The sequence below is a fragment of the Petaurus breviceps genome, unplaced genomic scaffold (genome assembly GCF_028583685.1).
Source record: "Petaurus breviceps papuanus isolate PSGF00001 unplaced genomic scaffold, PetGlider_PUasm1.0 81, whole genome shotgun sequence".
Classification (NCBI taxonomy): Eukaryota; Metazoa; Chordata; class Mammalia; order Diprotodontia; family Petauridae; genus Petaurus; species Petaurus breviceps.
The window spans coordinates 841,778-860,418 of NW_027186546.1; the positions used below are offsets into that span (position 1 = coordinate 841,778).

Sequence of the window (18,641 nt, forward strand, 5' to 3'; positions counted from 1 at the left end):
GCTGCCAAAATGATCTTACTTGACTATAGGTTTTAACATATTACTGTTCAACTCAATGTGATCTATTGCCTCTAAGATAACACATAATCTCTACTGTGCAGCTTTTAATCTGAACTTAATGTACCTTCTCAATGTTATTATACATTGTTTCTCTTTAGGAGCTAGGCAAACTGTCCTCTCTGTTCATCAAACATATTATTTCATCTCCTGTTTCCATGATGTTGCACTGGATGCCTCCCAAATCTAGAATGCACTTTCTCCTCACCTTTGTCTCTTAGAATCCCTTATTTCAAAGATTATGCTCAAGAATCATCTACAGGAAATCTCTGCAGATTCCCCTAGCAATTAGTTCCCTCTCTCCAAAAATATTTATTTTTGTATACATTCTGTATATATGTATATGTGCAAATTTTGTCTCTTTCAAAAGAATGTAAGCTTGAGGATAGGGACTATTTCATTTATGTCTTTGTTATCTTCAGTGTTTAGCCCAATGCTTAGCACATAAGAGATGCCTATTGAGTGATACAAAATGAATCATTTTAGACAGAAAATTGCAATACATAGAAAAAAATGATCAAATTTACATTAAACATCTCAGAAACTACCTATTACTTACAAGTAAGGCATGCCATCATAGAATAACACCAAAACTTTTCATTAAACTTGGATGAATTTATGTAATTATCCTAAGTAATTAAGTCTAGGAACGTTTAATAACAAATTTAAAACACAGACAAAACTAAATAAACTAGAATTCTGTAATCACAGTAGCTATTACAAAGAGGAGATATCTATTAAGCAGGTATGCATGAAAATCCATACAAGAGAATTTATAAGAGAAGTGCCCAAAATGTCACATTAATATACTACTTCACTTATAACATATAAATTTCCATGGACAATAACACAGTAGTGTAGTCATCTCCTTTTTGGAGATAATTTGTAATTATTTGGAAATAATTTGTAATTTTTAAAATAGTTTGCTTAATATAAATTAGCAAAATGAAAACAATAATGTGTATGGACCTCACCTCACGTAAAGAAGTGGTTTCCCGTATAAAAAACATATTAATTATACCAAGATATTTTGTTATTTTTGCCCCAGGAATGAAAGAAAGGGGTGTCATCTTAACTACACCGACTGTGGAATTTGCACACGCAGGAGCAGAACGTTGCCGGAAATGTCCTTCAGTCAATGGGCTTGCTTTCTCAACTGACACAGCTAAAATTCAGGAAAGAAAAGAAGTCTTTAGATCAAATGACAGCTCTTAGATCAATCTTCTGCATGGTTTCCAAGTAGTTGTGTAACAACATTCAGCTGTCTGTGAAGCTAAGCCATGTCATGAAAGAAAAGACATTATCATGCACTACATGCAACTGAAAATAGAGAGAAAATACAAGAGGAAAGTTGCAATGAAATTCTTTGGGAAGGCAAATGACATTCCTGCAAAAGAAAATAGTGATGCAATGTAGCTACACACACAATGATCAGTTACAAAGTGAAGAAAAAGAAAAAGTGGCAGAGCTTTAACAATTATCTGCTGTAGAAACAAATTATTATAAGAGTGTGAAAGTTGTTACATTTACCAGTACAGTTTTTTTTCCATTTTATCAGAAGTCTTCATCAGTGTCTGTAGATACTATTAATTATAATGTTTTGTCTTTTTTTTAAATCAGACCTGTGGTTAATGAACTCATAATTTAACATCATAAATGATATTGCCTGTCCTGTAAGTGATTTTAACTGATTTTTCACAAAAACATATCTAACTACACCAATATATGTTTTGGGTATTAAAGGACATACATGGAATGAACCTGATTTTACCAGTAAGGGAAGAGTTAGCTGATTGCTTTTCTGGAAGTCTTCTCATATCATGGTGGGTGTCATTTACTAAATGGCACATTAAAGTCCTACAGAGTAAAAAGCCTCTTCAAAAATTGAGCAATTTATTTTCTTTTCCCTATTGTATGTACCTATTTATATACTTTTGTTAGCACTTTCATAAAGTCAAAAACTTAAAAAAAAATGAATCTTACATTTTAAATTATTAAGCCCTAAAAAATCTAACTATAATATTTGTTAAAATGGCCATTAGTGTCTGCAGCTTTCACACTCTGATATATACATTTGATTGGCAATGTTATTACTGGGTAGTAAAGTCCAGCCTTCACCACTAGGAAATCAGAGATATGCTTCTCAGAATGTCATCATAATGTGGTAGAAACATCCGCCTACTTGTCTTAATTGATCCACGTCTTATGGTCTGAGCTTTCAGTTTAATGAGCTCTATCCAGCTGTTGCATCTGTCTGCAAAGGAACTGTAATCAACTGATGTCGCTGAAAACACAGACAGAAAACAAAAGAAAAAAAAACAAAGAAAAATATGGATGACGTGTCTTGTTCGTCACAACAGTCCTTCTGATGAAGCAATTAACTGTATCTAAGAAAAAAGAATGAACCTTTTCCCAGTCAGTTAAGATAGGTGGTTTCTTTTAAGTTGAGCTTTCAGACACTAGTTTTTCCAAAACCAAGATTTTAATTAGTTGGTTGAGTTTTTATGGTGATGTCACAAATGTGTGTGATATTTTAGAGAAATCAGAGCTAGAGAAACATAGATTTTAAACTACGTAAGTAATATTCTTTCTTCAACTAACTTCTTCCCATACTTCCTATTTTTATGATATTTTTAGTTATTTTAGTCCTAAGTTACTTTTAGGAATTTTTTCAGAGAGAGCTGCTGAAAAATTACCTTTCCAAGATATTGCCAATAATTATTTTCCCTAATTTGTATCTAAAATCAAAATTAACTTCACCAGAATGAGAAGTAGAGGGAAAAAAATAAGGGACAAAAGAAAAATATTTTCCAAAGGACAGACTACTAGTATTATAAAAGTCAAGGTTTAGTCTAGCTAAAACTCTACTTCTACTTCTGGTTTTGCTAACTAACATTCTCTGACAATATCCAAGCAAGAAAATTTCTGTCTCTACATTTAAAAATTAGAAAGAATTCCTCTTACCATTTCAAGACAAAAACAACTATTAAGCAGCCCAAAGTCAAGATTTTACTTTTTTGAAAAGCTATTGTCCAGTTCCACGTTCAATGTGTTTTTCAGACAACTGTAATCATATTCACCATTAACCTAGGACTTCACATCTTTGGTGACTATTGGCTTAATGAGACAAACTCACCTCTCTGTGCAGCTGGTATACCTGAGTTAGAACTTGCACTCTCCAGGTGTTCTGATAAGACAATATGAACAATGTTAGCTCAGATGCTTAATATAAAATAGCATCTTTTTTCTGTTCATTATATAATACCTTTATGAAACGAAGGTTAGGAGATAAAAATGGGTATTTTTTTTTTTACCAAGGAAAACAGTAAGTAGTGTCTCCACAGAAAAAGAGACTACCTTATTATTTACTTCTTATACTCCAATTGTGGATAAACTAGAGTCCTTTCCAATAAGGTCAAGGGTAAAGCAAAGATATCCATTGTCAACACTACTATTTAATACATTGCTGGAAATCCTAGCAAAATCTTTAGTGCAAAACCAAACCAAATAAATATTTCATACGTAAATTTGAGAGACAGCATGGCAAAGTGGGTACAGAAATGACCTTGAAGTCAGATTTAAGTCAGTGTGCCAAACAGCTGTCTAAGACTAAAATTTGTAGAGCCAGGGTAATAGGCACTGGTAGAAAGAGTTCTTCACTAGAACTTTCCTAGGCCAATGAAATCTTAAGGCCTATAAAAAATTATAATGGGCTCTTTAGAGAAACACAAAACAAGGTATACTCAGGAAATATATCTACTTATAATGACACAATCTAGTTTTAGAAAAATTACAATAATAACAAAGAATGTAATAAGTCAACAAATGGAAATAGGATTAAAAGACAAAATCCATGGGGAAAAAAGTTAGAGAAGGGGGGTCAGTGTCTAAGGAGATAAACTGAAATAGCAATAAGTAAAAAAGGGGGGGGGCAGGTAGAGAGGGATAGTTAAAAAATAGTCTATCTACTAAAGTCTAAAAAGTGAAAACAACTCATTTTGCAAAAAAAAAGTTCACAGCACTTATTTGAAAGGTACTTTGAAGGGAAATAGGAAAAATTTTTTAATTTTTATAATGGCATGTGGTATGTGAATTTGATCAGTAATTCCCAAACAGTTAATATCAATCAACTAGCATGAATGATCCTGAAGTCCAACCTCGTCAAAAGTAAGGTAGCATTTCCCATTATGCCCCTTTCCCTGACACTTGAGGGTATTTCCAGTAAGGAGGAATATGTTTGAATGTGTGTGTGTTTTGTGTGTGTCTAGAAAATGTCTAAAATACTATTCATTATATATAATCTGGTCTATCCTGGTCTAACCCAGAATTTTATCATCAGTATCCCTTTCCTAATAATAATACCAAGGGAAATAATAAGTAGTGTCTCCACAGAAAAATGAACTAGCTTATGTAAAGGTAATGGGAATTTGAAGATCTTCCCTGCCCTTTAAGAAGCCTAAGGAAATTTGAAAACCTTCTCTGCTTTGAAAATATACTCTGCCCCCTAATAGGCTGAATGTGGTCACATGGAGCCTGTGGTAGGAAGAGTTTGCTGAAGGGTAGAACAGAGCCCATAGGAAGCTGGGAGTCAGAGCAAAATAGACAATTGGGAGGAGAGGACATTTCCAAGGGAGACAGATAGGCTTGTGAGTAAACATTGGTCTTGTGTTGGTTTATGGGAAGGCTAAAAGATGGTATGGCTCTCTGCTACACTGTGGTGCATTAACTTCTACGTTGCTATGATGGATTCGGTTTCCTGGTGTTGGGATTTGGTCTTCTAGTGTCTGACTAAATGTTTTGCTTCTATCTTATATATGGAGAGTCTGTTATATTTTGTGATCAAGCACCATGCAGGTATATTTATAGTGACAGTGGGCACTATGAATACTGCACTGATGCTACAGCTTATTATTTACATCTTATATTCCAACTATGGATAAAGTAGAGTCCTTTCTAATAAGGTCAAAAGTAAAACAAAGATATCCATTGTCAAAGCTACTCTTTGATATAGTACTGGAAATGCTAGGAAAAGCTATAAGAAAAAAATTAAGGGACTAAGCATTGGCAAAGAAGAAACAAAATGATGACCAGAGAACCTTAGAGATTCAACTAAAAGAATCAAATATTTAATAACTTCAGCAAAGTTGAAGTGTTATCAACAAAAAACCAGGAAGAACAAGAAAAAAAGAGAGATTACATTTAAATTTATTTCAGAACATATAAAGTACTTGGGAGTCTATCTATAAAGACACATAGTAACTATATGAATATAACTACAAAACATTCTTTACACAAATAAAGACCAACCTAATAAATGGAGAGAAATTAACTACTCATGAGTAGGCCAAGTCAATACAATAAAAATGACATTACTACTTCAATTAATTTACTTATTCAATGCCATTCCAACCAAACTAGAAAAGGTTTACTATATAAACTAGAAAAACAGTAATGCCCACAGCTGTGTCCAGTACCTCAGCCCTCCCCCAACCCCTTTTCAGCTTCCTATATTTCCCATTAGAATGTAAACTCCTTGAAGACAGGCCCACCCTACCCATCCCACCCCCTTTCCTCTCTCTCTCCCTCCCTCCCTCCTTATATTGATATTCTAGGCACTTAGCAGTGTCTGACACACAGTAAGACCTTAATAAATAGTGGTTGATAGACTAGGTCTAAGAGAACAATAAAAGCCTCAAATTATTTTTTGAAGAATGACAGTCAGAGACCAGTAAAAATCTAGGGTGGTGGTGGGGAGTTACTCTGCTTAAACTGATGATCATTTAAGGATCGTTCTTAATTACATGATTCAACCTTTGAACGATTTGAACATTTAAAATAAAACAACAACAAAAATGGCATTTCTGGATAGGATTTTTTTTTTAAAGAAAGAATCATCACTGGGTACTCCTAGAAAAGAGTACTCAGTGGTCTTTCAATTTTTCCCACTAATATATAAGGCCAGGGTCAAAAGAGGCTAAATTTTTGTACTGTCTAGGAAATTTTTTTTATTTATAACTAGAATTTCCTACCTATCAAAAATTACAAATTATTCCTGATTAAGTAACAACTTACATGGTTACTTAATGAGTAGTAACTTATTACTATTGCATTTCAGAACTGAACTAGGTAATCAACAGAACTGAACTAGGTAATCAATTCAATATTAAGAAATCACAGATTTGCATTTTCTAGGAACAAATGTTTCATTAGAAACCTACCACTGGAATTTATCTGCCAAGTTACATTTCTGTTTTGAACTACCTCCATTTTTACATGAGAGTGACAGAGGCAAAGAAAACACTGTCAAGTCAGCATCATCTAAGAAAAGAGTCCTAATCAATCTAAATGGTTAAATTCTCTCTCTTCATTTCCCCTAGCCTTTATACTATCATAAGAAAAATGAAGGTAAACAAATATCAGATTGGATCATCATTTAGCTGCTGGCATGGCCCACATAAACCCACAATGCTGAACTCTGCTGTATGTACCCTTCTATCTTAGGCAATAAAACAAAAGACAGGAAGAGAGGGAGAGAGAAAGTGAGAGGGAAAAGGAATGAAAGAAAGAAATGTTAAGAGCTAGAGACAGAGAAGGATATGGAAAGAGGGAGACAAAAAGACAAAGGGAGAAGAGGAGAAAAAGGAAGAAGAGGGACAGGGAGAAAAGGGCAGAGGGAAATAGGGAGAGGAACAAAGAGACAGTTAGCTTTAAAGATAAGAATTTTTCTAAAGATCATCCTAACCGTTTATAGATGAAATTGTCAGGACAAGAAACAAATATGAAATGGAACAGATCTAGCAGCATTTCTCTAGTCATCTATTATTAATTCTCAATAACACTGAAGCTATCACAGAACTACAACACTTCAATATTGAAACTAATGCTCAGTAAGAAGAAATGGAAATGGTATTCAAGCAGATAACAGGTGTCTCTAGATCTCTCCATCACAAAGAACAGGTGAACCTAATATGTACAGAGGGAAAACATCCTGGAGCCAATGCATTTCAAAAGTATCAAGGAATGATTTTCAAGATACTACAAAAGGATGAAAGACCTCACAGGCTGGATTACCAAAAAAGGGGGGGGGAGCATATGAGAATACATCAAGGCAAAGCCGATATACCTCCTTTTCTCATCTTTCTAAAATCTTAATGAGAATATTTTATGTATATATCAAGGGTGAAAATGTGAGATAGGAACAGATAGGCTTTTGTAATAATAGTAAACAGCATTTATATAGCAAAGTACTGTGGATATTACATCATTTGATCCTTACAACAACACTGAGGTAAGTTAATTTTGCAGATAATTATCCATAAATCTTTGGCCACAAACTGACCAAGTCATACAGAAAATATAAGAGCCTACTATATCTGATGGCTGATTTTTTTTTAAAGTATTTGATTTTTTTAGAATGTAGCCTTACATCCAACAACATGTCTCATGAATATGTTAAAAATTACACACGATCCCTTGATAGAAGCAACTAAAGAGATAACTGTTCAGTAATTCTCTGGTTGTTAATATCAAAAGTGAGTCACAAAACAGGAACACATGCTCACCATAGGTATTTACCAATATAATGAAAAATGTGCTATGCAAAGTTCAAATAAAAAATAAATGGTTGGTGAAGTTTTTCAAACCTTCCTTTTAAAAAAACAAAACAAAAAGACAATGTGCTGACAGCCCCAGAATGCTGGGTTTAATGAAAATTAATGCCACTCAAGAGATCAGCTTGCCAATTTGCAAAGGGAAAAAAATAGAATTAAGAATTCATAATGTATAGATTATGAAATGAGGTTGGATGAGCAATACATTGAGTAAAATGGATGATGATAATGAATGATGCTTATGAAAAGAACAAGTATGACAAGGTGAATTGAAGTCTACAACAGGGGTATAGATGACAATAGTAAGGAATCTCTGATTCCCAAAGTCAGATTCTCAACAATGTTAATGAAGCCAACAGAACTTCTGTTTTACCATCTAATCTCAATTTTTTATCTTCCTATGGCTGAAGCACTGATTTATCTACACTGTGAATAACTCAGAAGGAGTGAAAATAGTAAGAAACAACAAATGGTAAAATTTGGGAAAAAATTGTGGTTTCTTCACTTGAAAAACAAAATAAAACATTTGCTTCAATGCTTCTGAGTTTGAGACTTCGAGATTTTCTTAAATTTATAGTTAATGAGGTTCAGTGTGGTACAACAGAGTATCGGACCAGGAGCCAAGAAGACAGGTTCAAATCTTGCTTCAATTACTTGTCAGCTATGGACATATCACTTAACTTCTTAGAACCTCAATTTGCCCAGCTATAAAATGAGGAGTCCAATAATAGCACCTACTTCAATGAATTTTGTGAGGATAAAATAAGATAGTAACTATAAAAAAGTTTTTCAAACCATAAAGTGCTACACAAATGCTAGTTATTTATCCTATCCCATGATTAAACTATTTTGGCACTTCTTTGTTCCACTGGGTTTTTTGATAATTCAAATTTTATAGCAATTAAAATTTAGTGAATATTATCTTTTATACACTAGTGCTGAAAAACTGCCTTTATTTTGAATAATTCAATAAAGATTTGATATTCTTTGGTCAATATGGAGGAAGATATGGTCAAGAGTTCAATAGGATGGGTTACTATGCATGGGATGCTCTCCACACTGCTTATGGGAACACACTGAGGAAATCACAGATCCATTTGAGTACTGACCTGAGAAACCTGCTACATAAATGGAAACTAAAACTCTTGTTTTCTGTTTATTATAAAGGGATTTTTGACATATACAATTCTACCCAGATCCGAGGTTCTATAAATGATATTCTACCCTCTATTTAAACAATGGGGAGTGTTAATGATCAGGATATAACTTAAGATTCCCTTTGTTTCTTAGTTTTTCTATTGATACAGAATTTCCTGATTTAAATGGTTAAGTTTTTCTATTTAATAAGCTATACATTTAAATTACATATAATGTTATCCAAATATATACATACATGTAGAAGTTCTCAATAAATATGCTGATAATCAATTTAACAGATAAATGATTAGGTCTTTTTGGCATTACAATAATAGCTACATTATTTCTAAACTAGTAAAGAGAAGAAAGACTGAACAGGTTAGGTTAAATGTGCATAACTGATAAAAGAAAAATAAATCTACTTTACGGAGAGCTGAATTTGGAGTTAGAAGACCTGGACTGGAAGATAACAGCTCTTTCATCTACTAGTGGTATACCCTTAAGCACATCATTTTATATCTCTAGACCTTAATTTCCTTTTCTACAAAATGAGAGGTTTGACTAAAATGATCTTAGTTTCCTTCTAGCTCCAACATTCTTTAATTGTGTAAATACCTACTATAACTACCATAATGAATCTATTTCAAAGTAAGGCATACAATGACCTGTGTATCTCAATGCCCTTCCAGCTCTGCCTCCTTCCTTTCTCTCTCTCTCTCTTTTTTATTCCTATCATCTCAGTCTTAGCTTTTGGTTTTCCTACCATTCAATTCTTCCTATTCTGTCTCTGTCCTCCTCTTAGTTTTTTTTTCCTTCCCTTATAAGTTATCCTTCTCCCTCCCTCTCTCTCCTACATTTTTATCTCCCTGTGTAATTTATTTTCTATCCTTCTAGTTAAGAATTCTTGACCTGGGTTCTGTGAACTTTAAAAAAACATATCTTGATGACTGTAGTTCAATATAGCTGTATTATTTTTATTTTTATACATTTAAAAATACTGTTCTAAGAATGGGTCCACAGTCTTCCTGCCAAAACACAAAAATGGTTAAGAATCTGATTTAAATGAAGTAGATTGGATTGAGGCTCATTAGACTCAATACCTTCTTGTTTCTTCCTCCTCATCCGTTACTCTCTCAAATTAATTTCTTTATTTCTCTTTATCTTCCCTTCTTTCAGACGTGTCTGTGAATCTCCTCTCTCTTTAATAACAGTTGCCCTCTGGCAGTAACATTAAAGAGGAAGAAAAAGTAGCATGTGGAAGTAGGCTCTACATTGTTTATATACATAGCCAGCAAGGATAAAAATCCATTTAAACTTGTAAAGTCTCAGAACCCATTAATTAGCATGAAAAGGTTAAAGCTAACATTGTAGTCTCACATCTATTTATAATTTCTACTTGGTAGCTTCAGAACACTTACATAAATGCAATAATTAGCTTAGCATTTTATTTATACTAAACTACCTTTTAAAAACAAATTTGGAAAGAAATAAAAATAGCTTAGAATAGAAACAAAGATAAGACAAGGTTATAATGTTCTTCAGATTACACAGTAAATCCTAGAAAAGGTATAAACCAACCTAACAGGGAGTCATATAAAATTATTATTATTTTTTAAAGCAATTGGGGTTAAGTAACTTGCTCAAGGTTACATGGACAGTTTTTTTTTGTGTGTGTGGGTGTTAAGTATCTGAGGCCAGAACCGATCCTGGGTCCTCCTGACTCCAGGGCCAGCGTTTTTACTCACTGAGCCACCTAGTCGCCTCTACAAAATGATTTTTTGCATAAAAATGATGACCTTCTCAAATGAGACTCTTCAATACCATGACAACTAGCAGTGCTTTTCTGAACTTTCAATTCAAGCACCGGTAAATGGAAATATATTGTCCCAGCTCAATAGTTCACAAATCCTTTTAAATAATTATCATCGGCTAAATCAACAAAGAAATTTTTCTTTCATAACTGCATTTTAAAAAGTGAAATGAGCAGAACCAGGAGAACATTGTACACAGTAACAGCAACACTGTGCAAAGATCAACTGCAAATTTCTTAGCTCTTTTCAGCAATACGATGATCCAAAACAATTTGAAAAGACTCATGATAGAAAATTCTATCCACATCCAGAGAAAGAACTGACAGAATCTGAATGCAGATCAAAGCATACTATTTTCACTCTTGGGTATGTTTTTTCCTCTTGTTCTCTTTCTTTTTCACAACATGACTAATATGCAAATATTTTATATGACTGCACATATATAACCTACATCAAACTGCTTACAGTTTTATGGAGGAGGGAAGGAAGGGAGAGAAAAAAATTTTAAACTCAAAACATCATAAAAAATGAAAGCCAAAAATTATTTTTCTAATTGGAAAAAAATAAAATACTATTAAAAAAAGAAAAAAGTTTTTAAAAAAAGCTGAACTTTTACTATATCAAAGTTAAACTTTGATATAGTAAAACTATCAATATTCTTAATTCAAAATTGCATATACTATGAAGCATTTAGTTGGTCAAAGACTCAAATGAGATCAAAATAGTATTGGATTGGGACACATTTGCCTAGTATCACTGAATTTAAAACGGGTGAAAACTCATCAAGCCCTCAAAGTCTTTAAGGTGGGTCAACAGAGCTCTCATGGATTCAATGTGTAAATAATATACATATAAAAAACCTTGTTAAGCCTTTTGTGTATAAATTGAATAAAAAACTTTATTAATTTTGACTTTTAGCCTAGGAAAATATCAATTAAAACATGGTATACTAGAAAAAGCTACTGGTTTTGAAGTCAAAAGGAATTAGATTAAAATCCCATTTCTGAAACTACCTACCTGTATGATTTTGGGCAAATCACTTAATCTCTCTAGGATTCAGTTTTCTCATCTCTAAGAGTAGGGAATTACAATCTAGATCAGAGGTATCAAACTCAAATAGAAATGGATCCCTCCAAAAGCAAGGGATGTGACTTAAAAAAACCACAAATGAACATTATCTAGATTTAGACTGTATTTTTAGTTACTTTGTTAAACAATTCTCATTTGATTTTAATCTGGTTGGCTGAACATAGGAGTCTGACACCTCTGAACTACATGACTGCTGAGGTGCCTTCTAGCTCTGAATCTCTGATCCTAGTGATACATACATAACTTTTGTCTGAACCATCTTTTACTAAGGTATGAGGGACAAATAATCCAACAGTCATAATGATATAAGTATTTCTGACAACTAATTAACCAATCTATGTTCCTCAAAGTATTTATGAGAGAATGTAGATGTCCCACACATCACAAAATCCCTTAAAAAATAATTCAAGTTCAGCAATTTTCATCATTTAATTACTAAAAAAATCATAGCAGCTAGCAAAATTACATCAAACTCAACATATAAACATGAAATATACTGAAGTATTTTGACTATTTCTTAAGAAAGAAAATTAGAAATAACATCAAAAGACACTCAATATTCAAACAGATCTATGATCTCATTAATTAATATCTTTTGAATCATCCAGGTTTGCAACCTTGGTACAACCCTAAACTCCTCATTCTTTCTATTTAATGATGATACTGTCATTTCTACTTCTACTAAATGTCTCACTTCAGTCTTCTTCTCTCAACTCACACAGATACTACTATAGCTCAGGCCCTTGCTTTCTCTCACTTGCATAATTTGACTAGCCTTCCTTCCCCACACCATTTCATCTTCCACAGAGCTGCCAAAGTGATTCTCCTAAAATTCAGATATGGCCACATCACTCTCCTATTACCCAATAAAATTCCAATGACTAGTAAAAATCCCTATGACCTCCAAGATCAAATTTGAAGACTTTTTCAACCTGGCTCTAACATATCTTTCCAGATTATTACATATTGTTCATTCACATAACTCCACAGTCCAGGAGAAGTGGCCCTCTTTCTGTCTGTCATTCATAGCACTCCAGCTCCCATTTCCATGCCTTTGTACTAGTTGTTTCCCATGCTTGTAATGTAAATATCTTCACCTCTACCCTTAGAATTCTTAGTTACCCTGAAAATTCAGCTCAAATGCCATATTCTATGTGGAACATTTCATGATCCAACCCCAACTAACAGTATTTACCCTAGACCCCCAAAATATCTTCTGTTTTGTACATATTTTGTATAAACATCTATATACATGCACATACATCTATGTATATCTATAGATGTCTACCCAAAGTGTATAGAGATGTCTACACAAAATACAAAACACAATTTTATACTTATGTCTCCACTAAGTTCCTCGAGGGTGGGGACTATTTCACTTTTGTAAAGTATCTATTACATAGTTGGCACTTAATAAATACTTGATTAAATGACTGATCTATGCCCGTCCATCCTTTCCATCAAAGGATTAGAAAGGAAAAAAATTAATAAGGACAAACAATTCAGGCCTGTAATCCTTCTGCATAGTCAGTTAGTACAAACTAATAATCCTTGCCTTGATACAACAGACCAATATTCAATAAGTCAGAAAGATCATGGAAGACATCTACAAATAAAAAGGTAAAAGTACTGATGTAATGATAAAGAATGTCATGATTGGGGCAGCATGGTGGCACTGTGAACAGAGCACCAGCCCTGGAGTCAGGAGGACCTGAGTTCAAATCTGGCCTCAGACACTTAACACTCACTAGCCATGTGGCCTTGGGCAAGTCACTTAACTCCAACTGCCCTGCCTTCTCCCTTCCAAAAAAAAAGAATGTCATGATTAGTTCTCTATGGCTATGTGAAACTGTACTACCCTTCAATAAAGAGAAGGCAAAAATTTTACTAGTCAAGTAACTATATTTTGGACAAGAAAATGAAAACCAAATCCTTAATTCTATTTGAAAATCAATAGCCTAAATTTTACTTTTCACTTATAGTAGGTAATTTGAAGTCCCTTAATTAGCAATGTCCATATTCTTAACTTCCCCTTCCTGATCATTATCTCTCATTCTCTATCTCATCTTCTCTCAATCTTTCCATTAAAAAATAATAATCTCAATAATCCTTTTCTTTAAATACTGTTTCAAAATCATGTTGTCCAGAAAGTTTGAATCACACTTGGGGAAGATTTCTTAAAATATTATTTGTTAAGACTTCTACCTATTTCTAAAGGGAGTAATACAGCTTCTGAAGAAAAAAACATCAAAATAAATACACATGCAATACAGCCTAGAATTTACCAAAAAAAAAAAAAAACACAAAAAACAAAACCAAAAACTCCAAAGGGTCACATAGCTATCAAGTGTCTAAGGCAAGTCAGATCTTCCAGACTCTAACTCCAGCGTTCCATCAACTGCCTCACCTAGCTCCCTCTATTTAAAGCTTAGTTTAAATAACAAAAAATTAAGTATACAGGGCTGCTGCTAAAATTACCAATAGAGGGAGGGAGGGAAGAAATGAGAAGAGAAAAGGGAGTTAAGATGGAAGTGAGAGAGAAAAGGAGGAAAGGGAAGAAGGGAGGAAAAGGTGGGAGGGGGAGAAAGAAAGACAGGGAGTTTATTGTTAATTCTATATCAATGTGGTTCATTGGAAGTAAAGGGAAGGGTAGGAAACAAGCCAATATTCTATAAAGATCCCTGAATTTCATACAGTGATTTCTTGACAGTTTTACTTATTGTCATAATTCAAGTACATATGTATGTGTGCACACATACACATATTATATATACACGGATATAAACACACATAATTTGGATAGCCAGAATTTGTTTTTTCTTTTATATGTCTTCAACAGAAACAGGTATGATAGTATTATAAGGAGTCTTATATTGAAAATTCAAGAGATAATGAAGAGAAAGACAGACAGAATAGTTAAAGGACAAGGGGGACAGAAGGAGTCAGGAGGATCTAGGTTTGAATCATACTGGCAAAAGAGACCATGAAAAAGTCATTTAACCTCTAGTGCCCTAGGCAATTTTTATAACATTACATAGATAAGTGTGTGTGTGTGTGTGTGTGTGTGTGTGTGTGTGTGTATTACAGATAAATCGAAAAAACTGAAAATCTTTATCAATGAAGAGAGTTCCCACACCAGGAATTCCCTACACTGATAAAATCATAGGTTTAAATCCCTCACTTTAAAAAAAAAGGAAATTAGGCCAAAGATACTGGTTTTAGCTAATTCACATAATAAAAGCATCTGATTCTTAAACTTTCAAAATATTAAATAAGACCTAGAAAATTACATAGAAAAACTTTTTGGTGTTTTTTAAAATTCAAAAAATAAGACCTAGTAAATTACATAGAAAAATCTTTTGGTGTTTTAAAAAACTCAAATGCATTACTGCATTACATATGATACAAGTATCAGCTAAAATAAATAGCAAAAAGACATAAGGAATTTTTGTGGTTATTAAAAAATGAAGAAAATCAGAATAATTTGGATCCAACTACTATATAAAACAGCCCTAAATTTATCTCTGAAAGAACTTAGATCATCATCATAGCACTATTTTCCTCTTTTCTCCTGAGTATATATCGTAGGAAATGAGTCACTCAGTAATTCTATGAATATTATTTTTTTTAATCATACTAATAGCAGAAGGGAGATGGAAGATCCACTTTCCATTTCTTTCCAAGAACTGATAGGCAAAAGTGAAGTTATCAGTTACAAAGGCATAATCATTTTGTACTTGGGAAAGCTTACCTATCTAATAGTAATGCTATTAAATTTAATAGCCAAAATATGCAAAAGTCAATTACCAGGAAAAAAATGATCATTCTTTTCCCACTTACACACATCCTCCTGCCATTACCCATGCTATATAGGTATAATAAAGTGAACAATAATTTTCCTTTCTCTGAATATTCAGAATATAATTTTTATAAGAAAAATTCAAGGGAGAGGAAGTTCTCTACATGACAGGTTATACTGAAGAATCCACTGATCTAAAGAAATATGGTAACTATATCTGTGGTATGGAGTAGATTATTAAAAATTAGATTCACAGTCTATAATCCAAATACTTGAAAAATATGAATGGAAGGCAATGTTTTTTGCTTTTAAGAATTCGGAAAAAAACACCAAATATAAGAATTAATGGCTATATTCTTACCTCAAAATTACTTAATTAATCTAAAATGAGCAAACAAGTAGAAAGAACTGAATGCTAAATATTACTTTTATTTTTCTTAACCAACCTTTAGCTGATGAAAAAGGATGAGAAGCAAGGGAATCTGTGCAAAGTTCCAGTGGAAATTGTAGAAGCTCTTCATTGTCAGTAGAGGCTTGAAGAGGGAAAAGAGAAAAAAAATTATTTATTAATACTGTATTATTAGTGAGCAATCATCAACAAGCTACATATAAAGGTGCTGGAGAAATAAAATAAAACAAGGAGCTACATGTTAAGGGGGGATAACATGTACATCTATCATCTTATCACTAATATCATTTTTGTGGCTAACCTCCTTAAGAAGACCACCTACAACAGGTGCTTTTACTTCCTGTCCTGTCATTTTCTAAACTCTTTGCAGTCTGGCTTCTGACCTCATCATTCAGTTGTAAATTCTCTCTTCAAAGTTACTGAAGATCTCTTAATTACCAAATCAACTGGTACATTTAAGTTTAATTTAGCCTGTTTTCAGTCTTAATTGTTTTGGGTATTTTTTTTTTTTAAGCAATCGGGGTTAAGTAACTTGCTCAAGGTTACACAGCCAGTTATTTCTGGGTATGGTGCTGAGTAATCTGAGCCCGGATTTGATCAGGTCATCCCGACACTGGAGCCAGTGCTCTTACTTGCTGAGCCACCTGGCTGCCCCTGTTTTGGGTTTTTTTAACCTCTCTGCTGCCTTCAACACTACCAATCACTCTCTCCTCCTGATACTCCCTTCTCTCTAGGTTTTCCAAAGACTGATTTAGCTGGGTTCTCCCCATTCCTTTCTGACAATTCTTTCTCAATTTCCTTTGTGATCTTCATCTAAGTCACACCTTCTAGTCATGGAGGACCCACAAAACTCTCCTGGGACCTCTTCTTTTCTTCTATACTACTTTATTTGGTAATGTCATCAAATCTCCCATTTTGTCAGATGATTCTATTTATCCAGTCCTAAGCTCTCTACTGATCTCCAGTATATCACATCTCCAAATGACTATTAGATATCTTAAATTGGATGGCCAATGAACATCTTAAACTCAACAAATCTAAAACTGATCTCATTATTTTTCCTTCAACACCCCCCCCAACACTTCACTATTATATTTGAGAATACCACCATCCTCTCAGTCACCCACGCTCAAAATCTAGCCAACACCCTCAACTCTTCGTGCTTCCTTACCTCCTACATCTAATCTACTGCCAAGTCCTGACAATTTTATCTTTGTAATATCTCTCATATATGCCCCTTTCTTTTCTCTGACACTTCTGCCAACCTGATACAAACCCTCATCACCTCAAGCCTGGACTAATTCAATAGGCTGCTGCCTCAACTCTCTCCCCACCTCTGGCCATCCTCTATTCAGCTGTCAAATTGATCTTTCTACAGCTCATATCTGACCATGTCAAGCCCTTATTCAATAAATTCCAGGAGCTCCTTATTAATTGAAGAATCAAATGGAAAATTCAGTTTGACTTTTAAATCTCTTAACCCAGCCTCTTCTACCCTTCCAGTCTTCTTCAGCCTTAAACCCCATCTATCATGTATTCTGCAATCCAGTGACACCGGTGACCTTGCTGTTCCTCACACAAGGCATTCTATATCCCAACACCAAACATTTTTTCTAGCTGGTCCCACTGTCTGAAATTCTCTCCCTCCTCATCTCTACCTCCTAGCTTCCAGAGATGACTTCAGGTCTCATGTAAAGTCTCATCTGCAAGAAGCTATTCCCTGTCCTCCTTAAGCTTAGTGCTTTCTTTCTAAGGCTACCCTCAATTTTGTCCTATACATATCTTATTTATATATAGTTGTTGGCATGTTGTCTCCATCCTTAGACTATGAGTTCCTTTTGCCTTTTTGCATCTCCAAAGTGCTTAGCCCCATGCCTAACACATAATAGGAGCTTAGCAAATGCTAGCAGCTAACTGACTGAATGTACAGATAAAAGCATATCTAAAATAAATGCAATGTGGGAGGAGGAACCATAAGCAGCTGAAGGGATCAGGAAAGGCTCCATGCTGAAAGCACCACTTGGGCTATTTGAAAGAAATGAGGAATTCTAAAAGGTAGAGTACAGAAGGGAATGTATTTCAGGCATGAGGGAGAGCCTATGCAAAGGCACGGGAGAGAAAGTGCTGTGTGTGAGGAATAGCAAGAAGGTCTGTTGGCTGGAGCAGAGAATCAAAGAAAGGGAATAAAATAATAAGCAACCAGGAATTCAGATATTTATTTTGGATAATATAAACAAAATGAAACAAATATTTGCATTAAGGAGATACACTATGGTAATAATATTGCAGTTAGCAGTGCTCTTAGACTAAGATAAGTTAGGCCCTTGGCTGTATAGGATTCATTTATTTAAGATGTTTTCCATCTGCCTTCCACAATTTCCCATCTATTCCACCTTAGGAATAAATGCTATCACTTATCTCCACTACTGATAGCTTATTTTGTTATTTACAGCCTAGTTTCTTTGCTAACAATTTCAACCACCATTTTTAATATGTTCTAGTATTTGGCACTACCTCAAATCAATCATGAAAATGTAAAACTACTGTAGACTTAGGACAATGTAGGGAGATGGAAAATGAGATTTACCTTAGCAAATAAAATCATAAAACTTAGAGAAAATAAAGATTTATTTCCCTTTGAGTATGTAAGCAATTGTTAGTAACTCTGGTTTCTTTCACATTTACCTAAAGTACAGTCAAAATGTTTAAGGATATGGTTAATATTACTA

General features: G+C 33.9%; 1 protein-coding gene across 16 annotated transcripts in view; it reads right to left on the reverse strand.

Moving 5' to 3' along the window:
- Window positions 1-18,641, reverse strand: part of LOC138176101 (C2 domain-containing protein 5) — a 132,793-nt gene that overhangs the window by 14,600 nt on the left and 99,552 nt on the right. For 11 of the 16 annotated variants that reach the window (XM_069106837.1, XM_069106839.1, XM_069106842.1 and 8 more), the window contains 4 exons: window positions 15,950-16,036; window positions 3,194-3,244; window positions 2,240-2,341; window positions 1,032-1,222 (listed from right to left, as the gene is read on the reverse strand). In XM_069106837.1, coding sequence (XP_068962938.1) covers window positions 1,032-1,222; window positions 2,240-2,341; window positions 3,194-3,244; window positions 15,950-16,036 — 431 coding nt within the window. The remainder of the gene's footprint in view (window positions 1-1,031; window positions 1,223-2,239; window positions 2,342-3,193; window positions 3,245-15,949; window positions 16,037-18,641) is intronic. The other 5 variants (XM_069106846.1, XM_069106845.1, XM_069106847.1 and 2 more) reach the window with 1 other exon arrangement.